At 37.7% G+C, this 19,041-nt stretch overlaps 1 protein-coding gene across 5 annotated transcripts in view; it reads left to right on the plus strand.

The window, feature by feature from the left end:
* The window catches only part of RIC8B (RIC8 guanine nucleotide exchange factor B), a 110,323-nt gene that overhangs the window by 82,103 nt on the left and 9,179 nt on the right, over positions 1-19,041 (plus strand). For 2 of the 5 annotated variants that reach the window (XR_010729539.1, XM_066263606.1), the window contains exons 8-10: positions 1,803-1,947; positions 12,144-12,263; positions 15,432-15,515. Coding sequence is in view for 3 of the 5 variants with exons in the window: in XM_066263606.1 (XP_066119703.1) it covers positions 1,803-1,947; positions 12,144-12,263; positions 15,432-15,471 (305 nt within the window). In the remaining 2 variants the exon portion in view is untranslated. The remainder of the gene's footprint in view (positions 1-1,802; positions 1,948-12,143; positions 12,264-15,431; positions 15,516-19,041) is intronic. The other 3 variants (XR_010729540.1, XM_066263629.1, XM_066263619.1) reach the window with 2 other exon arrangements.

Below are 19,041 nucleotides of genomic sequence, written 5' to 3' on the forward strand. Positions count from 1 at the left end.
ATCGCCCCCTGGTGGGCAGAGTGTTGCCCCATGGTGGGCGTGCCGGGTGGATCCCGGTCGGGCGCATGCGGGAGTCTGTCTGACTGTCTCTCCCCGTTTCCAGCTTCAAAAAAAATACCAAAAAAAATTAAAAAAAAATAAAATAAAAAAAGTCAAAAATAATCAATGATTATTTTACCTAATATTACTAAGGAAAACTTTGTGCCAGACTCTTATTTTAAGCACTCTGCATGTATTGACCTGTAAGGTATTATTATTTTAATTCTCCACGTTAGTAAGTTGGGGCAGAGTTGCAAAATAAGGTCAACCAGCTAATAAATTTGAAAATTATTGAAATCCAGCCAATTTTAACCCTTGGGCCTCCTTTTTCATTGGATTCCATGTGCTTTCATATATACATTATTGCTGACTTTTTATTGTTATTTATTTTTTTAGCAAGAGAGAGGGGAAGGGAAAGAGATAAGAAGCATCAGCTCATAGTTGTGGCACGTTAGTTGTTCATTGATTGCTTCTCCTATGTACCTTGGTGGTGAGTGGAGGGGGGAAGCTCCAGCCAAGCCAGCAACCTTGGGATAAAGCCAACAACCATGGATGGGATCGTGTCTATGATCCCACGCTCAAGTCAGTGACCCGTGTTCAAGCCAGTGACCTCAGGGTTTCAAACCTGGGACTTCAGTGCCAGCACTGGTCAGGCTGTTACTGACTTCTTTTTAAAAAGCAGTGACTTAGCCTGTCCTATTTGATAATATTCTTAAGCTTTCTTATTTTCTTTCCTATAAAGGATATAAAAAAAATTTTATATGACAAGCTATATTGGTAAAATCTCAGTCTGACCTTCATTAACTCCATTTTCTAATCATTATTTCTCTAAAACTGGATAAAGAAACAAGATTTGTGAACAAAAACTTTAAAACACCACCTTTACCAATGGCCTGGTCATAGCAATCACAGAGGCCACCCTCCTGCCACAAAGTACAGTGTGTCCGTAAAGTCATGGTGCTCTTTTGACTGGTCACAGAAAAGCAACAAAAGACGATAGAAATGTGAATTCTGCACCAAATTAAAGGAAAACTCTCCCAGTTTCATACCTATTCACTGCAGTTCGATGTGGGCTCACGCACAGACTTTTTAGGGCTCCTTAGGTAGCTGTCCCATATAGCCTCTACAGATTCGTCACTGACTGATGGCCTACCAGAATGGGGTTTCTCCACCAAACTGCCGGTTTCCTTCAACTGCTTATCCCTTCCGAGTAATGTTATTCCTATGTGGTGGCGCTTCGTTATAAACGCACCGATATTCACATTGCACTTTGGTCACAGATTTGAATTTAGCGAGCCACAGAACACTGAACTTTCCTCTGTACCGTCCACATCTCGACTGGCATGGCCGTTGGCTGCTATGCTGTATACTACACGGTATTACGTCATCATCTGCACATGCTGCCACATCATCCTACAGAAACTGGGAGGGTTTTCCTTTTATTTGGTGCAGATTTCATATTTCTGTTGTCTTTTTGTTGCTTTCCTGTGACCAGTCAAAAGTGCACCATGACTTTACGGACACACTGTATATTCAGATCAGTTCTCTTTGAATTTCAGAAACCTGGGGAAAAAAGGCTTTTGGTCCTCAGAGCATATAAGAGAATTTGTAGGTAGTTCAATGTAACCACTACCACATTTTGAAAAACTCTCAATTTTAAGATTTATCCCCATATACCCCTAACCTCCCTATGTTGCTGAGTGGTCAGTATTGATAGTGTTGCACCCAAGGATCCCTGTCTCAAACTGACTTTGTTTTTGCAGTGGATAGCCTGCTGAAATACACTGGCTATGGGAACGCTGCGGGACTGCTGGCGGCCAGGGGCCTCTTGGCTGGAGGAAGAGGAGATAATTGGTACTCAGAGGACGAGGACACAGACACTGAAGAATACAAAAATGCAAAACCAAAGTATAGTATCAGCTTTCTCTTCACCTAACTCTGTCTGTGACTTTGAGTTGTTATTTGCCTTTCACTTCCTTCGTCTCTCATTTCCAAGTGTTTTTTTTTTTTCTTTTGTGGATTTGGAAGCTTTCTGTTTAATAGTGTTTTAGAAGCAGTTTTATAGCTCATGCCTTAGAGAGTGGCTTCAAGTGATTGAGGAACGGTAATAATTGCAAGAAATGTTCTGTTGCATGATTATTTTCAACATGCTTATTATCCTGTTCCCAGTGTTGAGAGAGATGGTGCTTCTATATCTACTATCATATCCTTTAAAAGTATTATTGCTTCCTTTTTGCTTTCCTTTCTATTTGTTGAGATTTTAGAAGGTATAACCAAGATCAAGTATTTAAATTGGTTATTTGAAATATCAGTCTTTCTCAGAAAGCTAAATGTAGGTCCCATACATTCTGATCTTCCCCTTGTATAAATGCCCTATGAGTCAGTAAAGCAGCAGGCACATTACTAGCAAAGGGAAAGAACTTTGGCTCCACAGTAAATTTTAGTCAAACATGGAGGGAATCGCCTTTAAACAGAGGCATTAGTGCACTGAATAGGCAAACCGGAGACTGTCAAATCTTCCTTGAGTTAGACCATACAAATCAAAGACACTAATTCTTCTCTGTCCCCAAACAAACCACCTCTACTTCCTTCTGTTCCCTCCCCAGCCTTTTCATTGCCCTCTCAACCCCCATCCCAGGTAAATTTCATAGTTTCCAGTTATTAGGAGTAGTTTGAGCAAACTGGTTTCTATTACTGAATGTTAAAAGGGTAATTACCTTTTGGCATCAATGATGTTGACATACTATGTTTTCTACTAACAGTCTTATAGAATGTGATGAGTCATGTAGTAGTTGGTCAAGGATAGAAAATCATTATCTGAAAAATTAGCAACCCCCCCCCTTTTCTAGTTTAAATTGTGCCCTTTTGACATGAAAGAAATGAATTGTCAGAGGTAAAAGAAAAGGTTATTCCCTAATTAAGCAGGAATTATATTGCCTGTGTTCTTGGCAAATTGGGTCTGAGTAGGTAGCATTACTTTTAGCATCCCCAGTGCTGTCAGCCTCAGCAGGATCTTTTAGGGAGAATCCTAGAAAAAAAGTCTGGGGGAATATGCTAGCAGTGACTCTAAGTAGTAAGTTCTTAAAATGCCACCATTTAGATGTTAAAAATTTGGCATCTCTATCAAGTATTTGAAGTCAAAATAAAGAGATCATACTTTAATTTTTTTCCTAATTATATATAATTTAATTATAAATTAGTCTTGCTCGCTCTTGGCCTTTCCATTTTATAAACTATATTTTCCAAATCAGTTTAATATTTTATCTCCATTTGAGATGCTAAAATATACCACTTGAGAAGTCTCATATTAATTGAAGGTAGAAATTACATTAGGCATTATTAGGATGTAGACACAGTCAACTTGGATGACTTGAGTACTTGTGGATGGTTGATAATGATGCAACACAGTGTATATTGTTGCTTTTGTTTGATAGATGACTTCTATAATGGTAATGGTCCTATGGCTAGCAAGCACCAGAATGCTACTATCACAAGAAAGAGCTTAGAGAAAATATAAGAACACTGGGTCTCTCCCAATGGTATGGGAAATAAACATGCTAGATTTCAGTAGAGCAACATTTGTTTAACTCACCATGATGTTTGATATGGTTATTGTCTTGGCTTTCTGTCATAGGAATATTTTATACTTGGGTCTTACTGCCCTAATCTTCTTCAACCTTTGGACCTGTCCTACACTGTTCATAGGAATGGTGTGTTACTATGGTCAGAATAGTCACCATTGTGAAATCTTGTGTCTCTTAAACATTGCTCATTACAAGTATGAATGTGTTTCCCATCTGTTCTGGTTTTTTTTTTTTTTCTTAAATCTTCCTACTTAAAGGTGAAACAGGGTGATGGGATGTTAATTTGTTAATTTAAAATGCTTATTTAGATGGTCCTTGTAGGAAGTAGTGGTGAATAAAGTACTTTACAAGCAAGGCAATCCTTTGTGTTCTAGGGAGTGATCCACAGAGCTCAAATAACTTTTTCCCTAAAAATTGTTATGAAAACTTTCTACCAATCTAATGAAGCTTATAAAATCAGTGTCTGAAAGAATCCTTTACTCTCCTACCCCCGATTGTCCTCCAGTTTTCATAGGATCAGGGTCAGCGTTTCTTATGATGCATTTATTCACAATAGTTGCTAGTATTGGCAGTAGCAGAGAAATCACCCTTCATCCCGTTGGCCCTAGTCCCAATGTAAAAAATGTAAGTGGATTCTGATGAATGCACCAAGGTAACCTGTAATCCTTTAGTGGAATCTAAACCAAGAATTGTATGGAGCTTACATGTGGGCTATGGGAGACAGTTAATAATATCACAACAATCCTTTTTGTGTCAAAATAAGTGTATTTAATGGACTGGAAATGGCTTTCTGTAATTATCACACTTAGGCAGAATATACTCATAGAATCAAGTTAAATGCCACACAGGTTTTTGGTGTATGTCTTGCCATATTTGTAAAAAGTTTTCATATAAACTTTGATATTGTATCAAACAGAAACGAAATTTGTAAATTCTAATTTTTATGCCTATTTTTATGTCTCTGAACTTGAAGGCCCCTAAGCTGTTTATATGGTATAACTGACAGGATTTATCCATCATCCTAAATGTCAGTTGAAAGATGTATATTTAATGACATTTGGCTCATTTTAGACCAGTGGCTTACAGGCTGAATATCTAGGAGCCTAGGGGTCCAAAGAGGTGTCTTTAAAGCCAAAGTGGGCAAAACTTTAAAGTACCTCCTTACAACCTTAATACATACTTCACACTAGTTCAGCGGTTCTCAACCTGTATTTCCGATGGCTTTAGGCGACCCCTGTGTTTTGGTCGTTCGACCCCCGCCAGGGTCGCGACCCACAGGTTGAGAACCGCTGCACTAGCTCATGATCACATCCAGAAGCTTAAAATCATTATACTAAGCAATTTGGATATTGCCTTCTTGACTAGATTTCTCTCAGCTGTAGCTGTTGGTGGCAGCTGTTTTGATAGTTTCTTTAGCACAAGACAAAAGCTCTTTTTTTTCTTTTATTTGTCAAAGTTTGTTATACTTAAGTCAGATCCCATTATAATTGTCTCAGTATGTCATGGCTATACAAATAAAAGATCTTTGTTTTTAATATTTGTTGAACTAAATGAGCCAGAAACCAGGACTTGAAGATTTTTCCTTTGCCTCATTTGAGCTATAATGGTATATTTACATATGATGGATTAAACTAGCATTTCTAGGAACTAGAACTTATCTACAGTAAGCTGGCATGAAACGGAATCTAAATTCAGCTCTATCTTTTATAATGAAGAATCAATCTTAATCCAAAAACCCAACATAGGAAACACTTAAAAACCACTGTAATTTAAAGAGACATTTGGAATCTTTTAATTGCCTAGAGATACAATATGGTATTTATATATTCAGTACATATATTTTTAGGGTTGATACATGATAGACACTTAGTAAATATTTGATAAACAAATGAAAGATTGACACCACATACCCTAGTTCTTGCTGCACTATTAATAGCATGAGAAAACTTGGGTTAAGATGTTTTATGCCCTGGCACATTGGCTCAGCAGTAGAGCGTTGGCCTAGTGTGTGGAAGTCCTGGGTTCGATTCTGGGCTAGGGCACACAGGAGAAATGCCCATCTGCTTCTCCACCCGTTCCTCTCTCTTTCCTCTATATCTCTCTCTTTCCCTCCTGCAGCCAGGGCTCCATTGGAGCAAAGTTTGCCTGGGCGCTGAGGACAGCTCCATGGCCTCCTTCTCAGGCGCTAGAATGGCTCCGGCCACAACAGAGCAATGCCACAGATGGACAGAGCATTATCCCCTAGTGAGCTTGCTGGGTGGATCCCAGTCGGGCACATGAGGGAGTCTGTCTGACTGCCTCCTGCTTCTAACTTCAGAAAAATACAAAAAAAAAAAAAAAGATGTTTTGTAACTTCCCATCTTGTTTAATGTGGAATTACTGTTATATTTTTATGATAATTCTCAAACTGCTTGAGACATTTTCAGCCTCAGCTACCATTAACGGATGTCTCTTCAAAATATCTTATATCTCAATTCATCTATAGGAAACTGCACAAAATACCTAGTTGTTGCATGTGTGGCTTCTTTAGTTAATGAAGATTGTAAATGCAGCTCCTTAGTGATGATTTAATGCAGTGTTTTTTCAACCGCCAGTTCATGGACCAGTCCACCAGAAATTTTGGGCCATTCTACAAAAGAGTTAGTCACCCTGATGTTGTATGAAGATTATAGACCCAGTGATCTTAGATTTGTTTATGCTCAGGGTGATTTCTGCCTTAGCAGTTCCCAAAATAATCCTCCTATTTTCACTGGTCCCCAAGTGTAAAAATGTTGAAAACCATTGGAATAAACTCAGTGTAGCATCCATGCTTGCTTATTTCTTAGCAAGTGGCTCACTTACACTAATAATAATACTGTATTTCCCCATGTATAAGAGTCATCCTTCTTGAAAAATTTGGGGTCTAAAAACTGAGTGCATTTTATACAGTGGTTGTAGATTTTTTTACTTGCATTTCCTGCTTTTTTGTGCAGATGAGGAGTTGTATGAATTTTATGGTGAATAAAACTTGAGTTCAGTAACTTTATGTACTTTTTTTTTTTTTTCAAATTTCAGGCCCCAAAATTAAGGTACATCCATGGGAGCATCTTATACATGGGGAAATATGGTAGCTGGTTTTTATTGAGTGTCTGCTATGTGCCAGGTACTATTCTAAGAATTTTTCTGATACTATCTCATGTAATCTTCATAGCAACGCTTTGGGATAATATTATCCCCATTTTACAGAAGAGGAAACTAAAGCTCAGTGATTTCAGGTTCTTGTGTAGGATACATAGTTCATGAGTGGTTGGTGGCCTGACTTGAAAGTTTATGTGTTTTTGTTGTTGCTGTTTTTTGAGGTAGGCAAAGCAAGTTTTATTATGCTCTTCATTTTGCCTTATTTTAGAGGGAGAGAAGTATACATAGTACAAAATTTACTATTTTAAGAACCTCATATAGGTGAAATAGACAATATCCTTTTGTGACTGGCTAGTTTCACTTAGAATAATGTCTTTAAGATTTATCTGTATTGTAGCATGTGTCAAAATTTTCTTCCTTCTTAAGGATGAATGACACTCCATGGTATAGACCATATTTTGTTTATCCATTCTTCTGCCAGTAGACACTTGGGTTGTTTCTATCTTTGGGCTGTTGTAATGTTGCTATATGAACATGGGTGGACAAATCTATTCATATCCCTGCTTTCATTTCTTTTGGGTATATACCCAGGAGCAGAATTGCTTGATCAAATGTAGTTCTTTGTTTAATGTTTTGAGGAACCGCCATACCATTGATATACCTTACTCTCTCACCTACTTCAAGTCTTTTTTTTTTTTTACAGGGACAGAGAGTCTGAGAGAGGGATAGATAGGGACAGACAGGAACGGAGAGAGATGAGAAGCATCAATCTTCAGTTTTTCGTTGCAATACCTTAGTTGTTCATTGATTGCTTTCTCATATGTTCAAGCCAGATGAGCTCTCACTCAAGCTGGCGACCTCGGGGTCTCAAACCTGGGTCCTCCGTATCCCATTCCTGACGCTCTATCCACTGTGCCACCACCTGGTCAGGCTACTTCAAGTCTTTACTTAGCTATCATCATCTTAGTGAAGCCTGTTCTATTTTCTTACTAAAAATTGCAATGCCCTACCATCACCCCTCCACCTCACACTTCCTTACATTGTTCTTTTTTCCATAACACTTCTAGCATACCATACAATTATTCATTCTGTTTTCCCCACTGGAAGATAAGCTCAGAGAAAGATTTTTTTTTCATCTATTTTGATTTTTTTTTTCATTGAGCTGTCCCCAGAAGAGTGTGTGGCACATTGTAGTCAGTAGATTTTTGTTGAGTAAATTAATTGTTTGATTTGTTGAGTAGATTTTTTTTATTTAGTCTGCCTGTGTCAGCATTGGGATACCAAATGATTGGGTTCCTGCTCTCATCAAGCTCCACTTGTAGTTGGGGAATGGAGTTAAGAGGATGGAATTCAAGAGAATCAGGGTATGGTAAAGTTCCACCCTGCTCTTGTGTTCTTTTGGGGGTAACAAATATTCTGGGGAGTTTTTCCTGGAAAGACATTTCTAGCTTCATTTGCAGATAATGTCTCCTTTCCCACTCCACCTGACCCCTTCTTTTCTAGTCTGGATTATCAAATGTGTTTTCCCAACAACCTGATTCCTTTCCTAGAGGTTGCAAATTGCCAGCCCCTGGGTTTGATTTAGCCCACAAGTAGATTCTGCTTGATTTCCTTTATGTTGGATTGGTTATTTGGGTTTCCCCATTTTTATTTATTTTCCATAGTACTGCTTAAAATAATTATTTTCCAGCAGTTAGAATTCAGATATTTTATGTGAAAATTTGGATTCTCAGCTCCTTTTGAAAAGTGGAAGTTCAAATTCTCACATAGCAACCGACTTACAGAGCTGAGTGGCTATGATCCCCTTCCTACCAGGCATAAGCTTTCTTGTTTTGACAACATATTCTGTTTATTCCTCTTACCTGCCTAGTTCTGTAGGGATGGGGCATTGTAGTCACTTATTCAGCCAGAATACTTTGAGCAAAATTTAGTCCACACTGGTATTGTTTGTTTTGTATTTTTCCAAAGTTAGAAGCAGGGAGGCAGACAGACTCCGGCATATGCTCAGCTGGGATCCACCTGGCATGCCCACCAGGGGGCAATGCTCTGCCCATCTGGGGCGTTGCTCTGTTGTGGCTGGAGCCATTCTAGCGCTTGAGGGGGAGGCCATGGAGCCATCCTCAGCACCCGGGCCAACTTTGCTCCAGTGGAGCCTTGGCTGAGGGAGGGAAAGAGACACAGAGAAAGGAGAGGGGAAAGGTGGAGAAGCAGTTGGGCACCTCCACTGCGCACCCTGGCTGGGAATCAATCCTGGGACTTCCACACACCAGGCCAACACTCCACCACTGAGCCAACCAGCCAGGGGCCAATCCACACTGTTTTTAGATTGATGTTAACTGTCATAGAGCTCAGGTACTTTCAGTAGCTCTTTTTTGTTAAGTGACCTAGTGCTATTGATAGCCAAGTATATCAACAATTTGAAGAAAGAGCAAATATATTTGTTTTTATGCAAATGTTCATTTGCTCATCCTTTTTCAGTATGTCTTAATCCTTTTGTCTCTAGGCCCATCGCTGATGTCAGCTTATAAATGGCCCCATGTAATACAGAATTCTTAGTGAAATGCCACAGATAAGAGTTTAGATACTTCTTGTCACCTAACTGGAAGACAAATAGAATCATAGGAGTGGGGTGCTGGAAGAGGAAGGAAGAGATCAGAAATGAGATGGGGAAAATCATGATAACTATATAATTCCCAAGAAAATATCCCCATAATTAGTATACTTAAAGCATCTTAAGACTCAATGTCTTGGAACAAAATAAAACTAACCCCCAGGGGGTGATGTTTTTAAAGGAAAAAATAAAACCTGAATCACTGGAGTGATTTTGGGGGGTTGCGATGTTTTACTCCATGGATAAAGGATACGTTCTTACTCCATAAAAATTAATTTCTGGCTACTGCTTTTAAGTTCAGTGAGCAAAAATTTTGTGACTTAGTACCTAATTTCAGAACAAGCCATTAAATCATTGTAGTAGTAGAGGACTTAAGGTTAGCTTATGGAAAATGAATGTCAATGCCATTAAACCCCTAAAAGAATCAAGAAAAGAATCAAATGTGCCCTGATCCAGGCATGCTGGACATCTGACCTTTGTATGCCTTGGTATCCACAGTACCACAGATTTTACCAGTGTGTCCTCCTAATACAGTTTTCTAGAACAGTCTGTGGATCTGACTTTTTAGATCACCTCTCTTTGGACCTTTAGGAGAGAAGCCTTCATTCAAGGGACAAAATGAGCATGCATAGTTAATACATCTACTACCTTCCCTCATACTTTCTTCTAAGACTTGATTTCCTTTGTCTGCTTGGGAAGTGGTATATGCCTATAAATAAGCACATTTACTTATTATTTATAAGACTAGTTGTTTTTCTAATTTAGCAGGTGGCAGTAGAGAAACCAGTAAAAACATGTCCTGTTGTTACATGCCTAAGCAAATAATAGATGGTTGGTGGAATTACATTTTGAGTTTTCTGAAGCCTTGTCTGGATCCACTTTGTTCTTGACTTTGGGGAATTATGATGACCCCATCAGTGTTTTTGTTACTAGAGGCCTTTTTCTCTTTTTTCATGAACACCTGAAAACAGGGAGAGGAAATAGCACACATTGAGTGTCTGAAGTGGGCACTCTGGCCCAGTGGTTCTTAACTGATATTGACTTGAGAGAGAGGAAGGGAGAGAGTGAGAGAGAGACAGGAACATCAGTCTCTTCCTGTATGTTCCCTGACTGGGGATCAAACTGGTAACTTCTGTGCTGTGAGATGATGCTCCAGCCAGGGCTGGAAAACTTAAAAAAAAAAAAAAATACAGATTTAGTTGTTCTCAGGTGAGGCCCATGCCTTTTATTTAAAGTTTCCCAAGTGATTCTAATACTCGGCCAAAGCTAAGCATCATGGACAAGCCTATGGGTTTCAGACTTTCCCGAGTGCCAGAGTTCCTAAAAGTGCCTTAGGGCTCCCTTACGAGAGCAGACAAATAGAGGGGGCTCTTGGCCATCTCTGTCTCTTCTACCAGGGCAGTTCTAACTTTTGTCTATTTTATATATTTGAAGGAAAAAAAGTTTTTTTAACATGGCTCTAGACATAGGTCTTATGCAAGAATGGCAAAACAGATGTTTTAGATCGGTTTTTGATGACAGTGAACACTGAGTCCTTTCACAAGAATCTCTATGTCCTGTAGCCTCTTGAGGAATGTAGCAAAAGAAAAGGAAGTCTTTTAGTAATAGATAATAGTGCTTAGTGGTCTAGCCCTTACTCCATATAGGGAAAGCCCTGGTCAGTACAGTTAATTTGCTCAAGTAAAAATCTAAAGATCACCAACAGAGGACCTAATTGATCACAATGTCTTTGTTTTGGCCCATATGAATTTTGTTCTGTTTAGACTAGCATTTTAGTCTCCAGTTTACTCCAGTCCCAACACACCACATTGTTAATACTGGACCAGTTCATTCATTTGCTTATCCTGAAGGCCTGACCCCTGAAAGCATTTGAGTTTGTAGACCCTTCAAAGCATTTATTAGCAATTTACTGTTTGCAGGGATATTTCATTTCATTATTAAAAACAAACCATCTGTACTTGGCTAGGACAAAATTCTGTAATTGGTTGTCCATTTCTCCAGAAATGGTTTGATTTATAGATATTTAGCAGCCATTGGAAGAATTACCTTTTATTTCACTTTCTTAAAGAAATAGTGTGGCTTTTATCTATGAGGCTAGCTTATTTGGTATTAGAACTTCATACAAAGTTTATGGAATATATTCATTTTAAGTACTTTATTAAACTTATTTCCAGAAAGCCAGGTTATATACCTTTCTCCTAGTAGGTTAGATTTCATTTCTTTTTATCTAGGTCAAATCAAATCTAATTAAAATTGTTCTTCTGCTTTATCTTTTATTTAAACACTCATTGCCTTCTGTGGTCTCACTAATGGACTAATTCCCTGAGATTATAAATTGGCTTGTTTTCATTTTCAGATTCCAGCCTCTCGGGCATCATTTTCCCAATTTTTTTTGATACACTTATTTTATGCTGTATTACAAAATGAATTTTTTCCTCTCTGAAATAATTTATCCTCTTATAGTTAATGAATAAGCTGTGCATCCAAGGATATTTACCCTAACGGCACCAAATTTTATATTTTTAAAAAGCAGCTGTGTCTTACATGTTTTTTTAAGTTGGCAAGTTAGTTTTACTTTTTCAAAAACAATAGTAATACCCATTTCCCAAAGCAAATTACTAGGAAAGTAAATTTAAAAAAAAAAATCTGATAGTTCTATATCATAAATTGCTATTAATGCCAATTTTTTGGCAATTAAACTCTTTCTTATTATAACTTACAACTTGGACCAGAAAAGTATAGAAAGAGAAATATTTTAAAACATACAGCATAACTTTTTTTTCTTTTTGTAGCATTAATCTTATCACTGGTCATTTAGAGGAACCAATGCCAAACCTTATAGATGAAATGACAGAAGAACAAAAAGAATATGAAGCCATGAAACTTGTCAACATGCTTGATAAACTTTCCAGGTATTGTATTCCCGTCCATTTTCTGCTTGGTTTCTAAACATGTTCTATTTCTTTGTCTCTCTCACTGAGAGTTCCAGAGAACAGCACCTCTGGAAACCTGTGCTGATTGGAGCAGGGCGGCCCAGGCAGCAGCAGTTAGGTCCTGGCTGCCATGGTTTCCTACATTGCTGCTTCTGGATGTGCATTCTTAAACACTGGAGCTGTCAGAGCTGGGACAGGACTCCTAGATCACTGTCACATTTAACCAACTAACCTCCCTGTCTTCAGAAAGATGCCGTGAGTTAGGTTCAGTGATTTTGCTGCTGCTTGTATTTTTTGTTTTAGTCTGTTTTGGTTTTTATTTCAAATCATGATGCTTTTTATTTCTGATGTGCAAGTTTGTAGTTCTGTCTTTTTGGGTTGCTGCCAAAACCAAGAATTCTAAATCATCAGGCACCCAACAGGAAAAAGTGGAAAGGAATAGCTCAAATGAAGGCTTTTCTGAAAGCAGGCACTTGTATTAATTAGGGGTTCTAAAAACAATCTCCCTTTTCCCTTCTTGCTTCATACCTCCTTCCTCTCCAAAAATAGTTTTGAAAATAATTAAATCAGCATACACTAATCAGCAACTAGTCATCTTGGAGGAATTATTAGAAAATATTAATTCCTTTCACACTTGTCTGAATTGCTCTGTTTTCCAGTCATACATTTAGTCACTGTCTCCTTTAAGCCATCTTGAGTGAGTGCTTCTGTGTGCTGGTGGCAGCTGTCACTTAAAGGTGAATTTCTTCTGTTATCTCCTTTTTCACAATGATGTAGTATCCCAGTCAAGAGAAGTAGCAACTGGGATAGGAAAGCCAACTGTGAAAGGAAAAGGTGTAACAAAGAAACAAGCAGAGACTAGGAGCTCAGCAGCAGGCTTGGAGTAGAAATGTTTGAAAACATGGGGAGTGTGACAAGTATGGATGGGTATTAGACGCTGTGTAGTCTGGGCTCTCAGATGATTTTGGTGATCTGGAGAAATTATTTAGAAGTAGTTTCATCATCTACAATTCTAGTATGACTAGAATTTAGTGACTTCCAGCTAGTCTTTTTAAATTTCATCCTTTCCCAAGCTTAGAATTTATACCTAACAATGCTTACAATCTTCAAAAGGCACTGTCATCTATTCGCAGATGACATTCGCCATACTTTTGATAGAAAAGATACATTCCTTTCCTGAAGGAGTTTACAAAGATAAGATACAGATATTGCGTCCCTAAAGAAGGCAGGATAATAATAAGTTTGGAATGAATATATAAAAGTAGAGTTTGTGTTTGGCTGCTTCCAAAAGGACCTGATGAAACACAGTGGTATAACAGGACGAGAACCAACAAGATCCCTCTGGTAGGAGTGTTAACAGAACCTGAGTGGAGCATATTAATGTATTATGACAGTAAACCAATTAATTACATAAATATTTTTATAAATTTTAATAATATGAGTTCTTAAAAGATACCACAGATGCTAGTTGACTGGTCCATATATCCAGGATGAGTAAACTATAGGCTAGGAAAGTGGGAGATGGGGGAGTAGACCTACCTAAGACAATGCAATATAATAGAGGTACTGTACTTGACATACTGAAAGAGACTGAGGCATCCCTCTAACAGAGACAGAATACAGTGTCAGAGCCTTCTCCTTGTAAACTCGGGAATCCACATATCTGGAAGCTGCCAACAAATAAATACACAAACATCAAATCTGAAATCCAAACTTCACCACTTGATTTAAACTATGCCTCAAAAAAGATACATACCTCACCTAGAAACACCCAGCAGATAGATACTTAACTCAATCTGAAGGTAACACGTATTTTTGCACATATAATAAAGCAGAGCAAGTATGTCTTGTGTTGGCTTTGATGGTACTGATTTTGCTATTAAAGTTGAAGCTAAAGGCAGCTTTGAGAATAGCTCTAAATCACAGACTTTTTGCATGATGTGTGGTGGGTTTTTTCCATTGTTTGCCTTTACGTGCTTTCTAACATTTGCTCTCACTAATAACAATCAATGACAAAACTGTATGGAGATCAGCAGTGGGCATTCCAAATAAGGAATGCAAAGAATGAAGCCATTCTTTTATGCATCTCACATGTTTGTCTTAAGTTTCTTCTCTCTTTTCACTGTTTCTGGTTTGGGGTGTTTTGAGGAAAGCAAGAAGCCATAAAGCCAAAGTAGACTGACTGTACTGTAGTATAATTCAGGTACTCTGTGCAAGGAAGATGAGGGAGACTGGTGAACAATGCACTCTCTACCTTTGGAAAACTCACATGCTAGTGAAGGAAATGACTGTAATCTATTTTATAATACAAGGTAAAAGAAAATATGACAAAATAAGGTCTATGTTGAACTGTTTTAAGCCCCCATGAAAAGGAACAGTTCATTCTGTCTGGATGAATCAGGGACTGTTTCACAGGGAAGGTAGCATTTGTACTGATCCTTGAAGTATAAAAGATATTTAATAGACAGATGGAGAAATGACCATTCACTTCAGGTGTAGGGAAAGTTACTCTTGTTAATAAGATAAATCTTTGGTATTCACATACTACATCTTTCTTCCAAAGAGCTCAAGTTGTTTTATCATTATTTGATATAATACATAAAAAATTAGGGGATATTTTGTTGCTTTGTATTCATTTTTAAATATCCCCTAATTTTTGTGAGCAGTATAATACCAGATTTATCACTGGGGGAAACAAGGCCCAAAGCATTGCCTCAAACATTTTCAAACTAATATCTGGTGATAATCCATTTCTTTAACAGTTTACAAAACACTTTATATACATTCTCTTTCTAGCTTCATAATAAAGTCAGACTAGGAACTTGATTTTCCAGACCTCCAGACTTTCTCTGTCCATTGTGCTCCTGTGTCTGTCAGAGTCGGTGTTTGCCAGAACACTTCCTAATCATCCTCTTCAGCATTGTGCTGCTGGTTGGTTCCCTCAGCTGTCACTCTGAGGATGTTGTGCATCCCACCAAGTCTTTATTGCACTGAAAGTGTACTATAGCTTTGTATGATTAACTTCCTTTTCAAAAACAAAATCATTTTCTCCTGGGCCTGACTTGAAAGGCATGTGAGTAAAGGATAGGGTTGGAGGTGATGTGGCCAATGAATGGACACTAGACACTTCCTTTTTTCCATCCATAGGAAAGCAGATGTGAAGGACCTGCACCAGGATGGTGGTTAGCAACAGTGGCCCGTGCCAAAGCACTTACGAAAGTGATGACTAAGGTTGGTCATGCCAAATGCTATTACTGAGCCTGGTGTAGGGCATAGGTGTTATTCACTACCAAAACTGGAAAACAACCAATGCAGAAACTAAAAGTGACATTGCCAGTTTGCCTCCACCCTGGACATAGCCACTGCCTCAAGGAGCTCACCATCTCAACAGCTTTATCTCACTTCGATTTCCAAGGACACAGGAAAGATTAGTGCGCAAACATTTTCTTCCCATTGAATACCAACTGATTTAGTAGTATTCCAAGTGGTTGGTTGGTTTTTGTTTGTTTGTTTTTAAATACAAGGATTGTATCTGTGACAGATGGAGATGAGGGGAGTGGTAGTGGACCAGGAGATTTAAGAGTTTGAGGAGCCCTATTAATCCCATCATGTCTAGCTAGCACAGTGCCTTGTACCCTCTGGCTTCCCCAGTGTGTGAGAAAATAGCACAGCTGATCCCTGAATCTGAAGGTCAGCTTTCTGCTCTATAAAATAGCCCATACAATTTAAGACTTTAAAAGTATACTTTTGGCAGTTTTGTTTCTTGACCAAATATCGTAAAATTCAGGGCAAGAAAAGACTTGATTTAAATATCAGGGTACATAATCCCTTTAATATAGAAAGCTGACTGTAATATTTATCAAACAAGCATTAAAGCCTGAGGCTTGAGATCATAGAAAGCTTCATTTGACATTTTTAATGCGAGAGCAGAGGTAGAAAAGGGGATGAAATTTGCCTGCCTCTCCACCACCTTTCTTTCTCTGAATAGGGGGAAAAGCCCCTGCAATTTAAGCAGGAGATTAGGAAGGGGGTTCTGTGTGGTTAAGCAAGTAAGTCCAGTGTGGCTAATACAATTGCTTTCACCTTAGCTACAGCACACAACTCATATATAATAATGCAGTCTCCTCCAGAAAAGGGGAGAGAGGATAGAGTGTCTTAAGCTTAAACTAACCAAGGGAAATAATATTTCAAGTTTTTGATTTTTCTCATCCCTGTTAGTTCCTTAGTTGGAACTGGGACTGATTATTAACCTTATACCCCATCCTTACTTACCCCATCACTGTTGAACAAGATATATTGTCTTTTTGCTGATACAGTCTTTTTAAAATCCTCTAAAATTTAATTCTATATAAATAAATAATAATTGTTTTCCCATTTCTTCTCTTATCTACTCCTTATTCAATAATTGTATTTTATTTCTTTATTGCCAGTCAATGTGTAGTATTTGGGTAATGGCTTTCTTAATATATGCAGGTACCAAATATAGAATAGTATTTTTTTAATGCAGAGTTTATTTTTAAACTTACTAAAGCTGGGGCAGATGATTTATGACTTAAAAGTAATACATAATTTTTTCATTACAAATAATTTACTCTGCTTAAAAAAATAATGGTGATTACACCCACTTTTTTGATGAGTTAGTCAAGGAAATGCTTTTCCAGTATATTTCAGAAATGTGGTCCAACTTTTAAAGGATTGTGAGATCTATTGTAGGAATGAAAGTGTAAAGATCTTAATCGTTTATTATCATAAAACCCTTTAAATCTACACTGTCCAATATGGTCATCACCAACCATACAATGACTGTTGAGCACTTGAAATGGGGTTGGTCTGAATTGAGATGTCCTATAAGTGTTAAATATTCAGACTTTCAAAGACTCAGTACAAAAAGAGAATGTAAAATATCTCAGTTGTTTAATATAGATTTTTACACTGAAATAATTTTTCTGATATACTGGGTTAAACAAAATTTATTAAAAGTAACTTACCTATCTGTTCCTACTTTTTCAGTTTAGCTACTGGAACATTTGAGATTATATATATGGCTTACAATTTGTAGCTTATGTTATATTTTTATTAGACAGTGCTGTTTTCACATCATTAACATACACTAAGTTTGCTTGGAAGTTCAATTAAGGAAATTTGGATCTAATTTAATTAATATACTTTAAAGTGGCAGGGGAGGATTAATTTGAGAAACTTGATGTTTATTATCAGTTATAGATGGCCTTCCCTTTGGCTAGAAAACTCTTAAGGAAGATATCATAATACCTCTGTATTGCCTATTGGTAGTCATTTTCCTTTACAGCAGGAGTGACTACTTTGAGCTCTTGTTTTAAGCACTAGATGAAATGGCTCTTATTTGAGAAACTTCAAGTAAGAATAACCTCCACTGGCTGCCTGCTCTCTTAGTTACTTGCTCTCTTAAGTCTTTCTACTTGGGAAGAGCATATAAGAACTTCTGTTTCTACTGCTTTATTCAACGGGTCAGTTGGCATGCTGACCTCTTATTAATACTTATTTTGCTAATTTGGACAATAGGATAGAAAAGTTCTATAAAGAAATTACCAAGAGCCTGACCAGATGTTGGCACGGTAGATAGAGCGTCGGACTGGGATGCGGAAGACCCAGGTTTGAGTCCCCGAGGTCGCCAGCTTGAGTGCAGGCTCATCTGGTTTGAGCAAGGCTCACCAGCTTGAGCCCAAAGTCGCCGGCTTGAGCAAGGGGTTACTCAGTCTGCCCAAGGTCAAGGCACATATGAGAAAGCAATCAATGAACAACTAAGGTGCCACAACAAAGAATTGATGCTTCTCATCTCTCTCCCTTTCTGTCTGTCTGTCCCTATCTGTCCCTCTCTCTGTCTCTGTCACACACACACAAAAAAGAAATTACCAAGAAATAATAAAGAACACCTTTACTTGAGGAAAACCTTGAATTTTATTCTTTTAGCACTGTCCCTAACTTCTTTCTCTGTAGTTTATGCTGTTTAATGAGAGGTGGGTAGCAAATTTTTAGAAGTTTTGCATGTGATCTTATAACAGAATTGAGACAAATAGAAAACTAGTATTTATATCATGCTTTAAAATTTTAAAAAAGTGTTTCCATATGTATTATTTCCATTGATCATTAAAACAGCCCTGTGAATTAGGTAGTGAAATGGGACCAGTGATTACACAACTGACCCAACATCAGGCATCTGATTAATGACATAGCCAAGACTCAGTTCTTAGTTTTCAGACTCCAGATCATATGTGATTTTGAAAATAACCAACACCTCTCAAAAATTTGTCATTGTGATTATTTTTAATAACACATTCTAAATTTTAAACAAGTACAAAGCATAAAAACAGATAGTAAGCATAATTATCGGAGAAGAGCATTAAGATTTTGAGGACATGTATCCATGCTCTTCCGTCCCATAGTTGATTTTAAATATCAGGTCAGAAGCTAAGTAAATAATCGATACTTTAAAAAAAAATCAGCTTTATATAGTGCAAAACAGTAAAATTGCTGTGATTCTATGTTAATATAAAGTTTCTCTTTTTGAATATAAGGTCTCAATTTTGAAAAGAGAATGAATATAGGTTATTCTATACAAATTTTTATATTGAGTATAATCACATTAAGAAAACTTAACTTTAGCCTGACCTGTGGTGGCGCAATGGATAAAGTGTTGACCTGGAACTCTGAGGTCGCTGGTTCAAAACCCTGGGCTTGCCTGGTCAAGGCACATATGGGAGTTGATGCTTCCTGCTCC

Source organism: Saccopteryx bilineata, chromosome 1 (assembly GCF_036850765.1).
Source record: "Saccopteryx bilineata isolate mSacBil1 chromosome 1, mSacBil1_pri_phased_curated, whole genome shotgun sequence".
NCBI lineage: Eukaryota > Metazoa > Chordata > Mammalia > Chiroptera > Emballonuridae > Saccopteryx > Saccopteryx bilineata.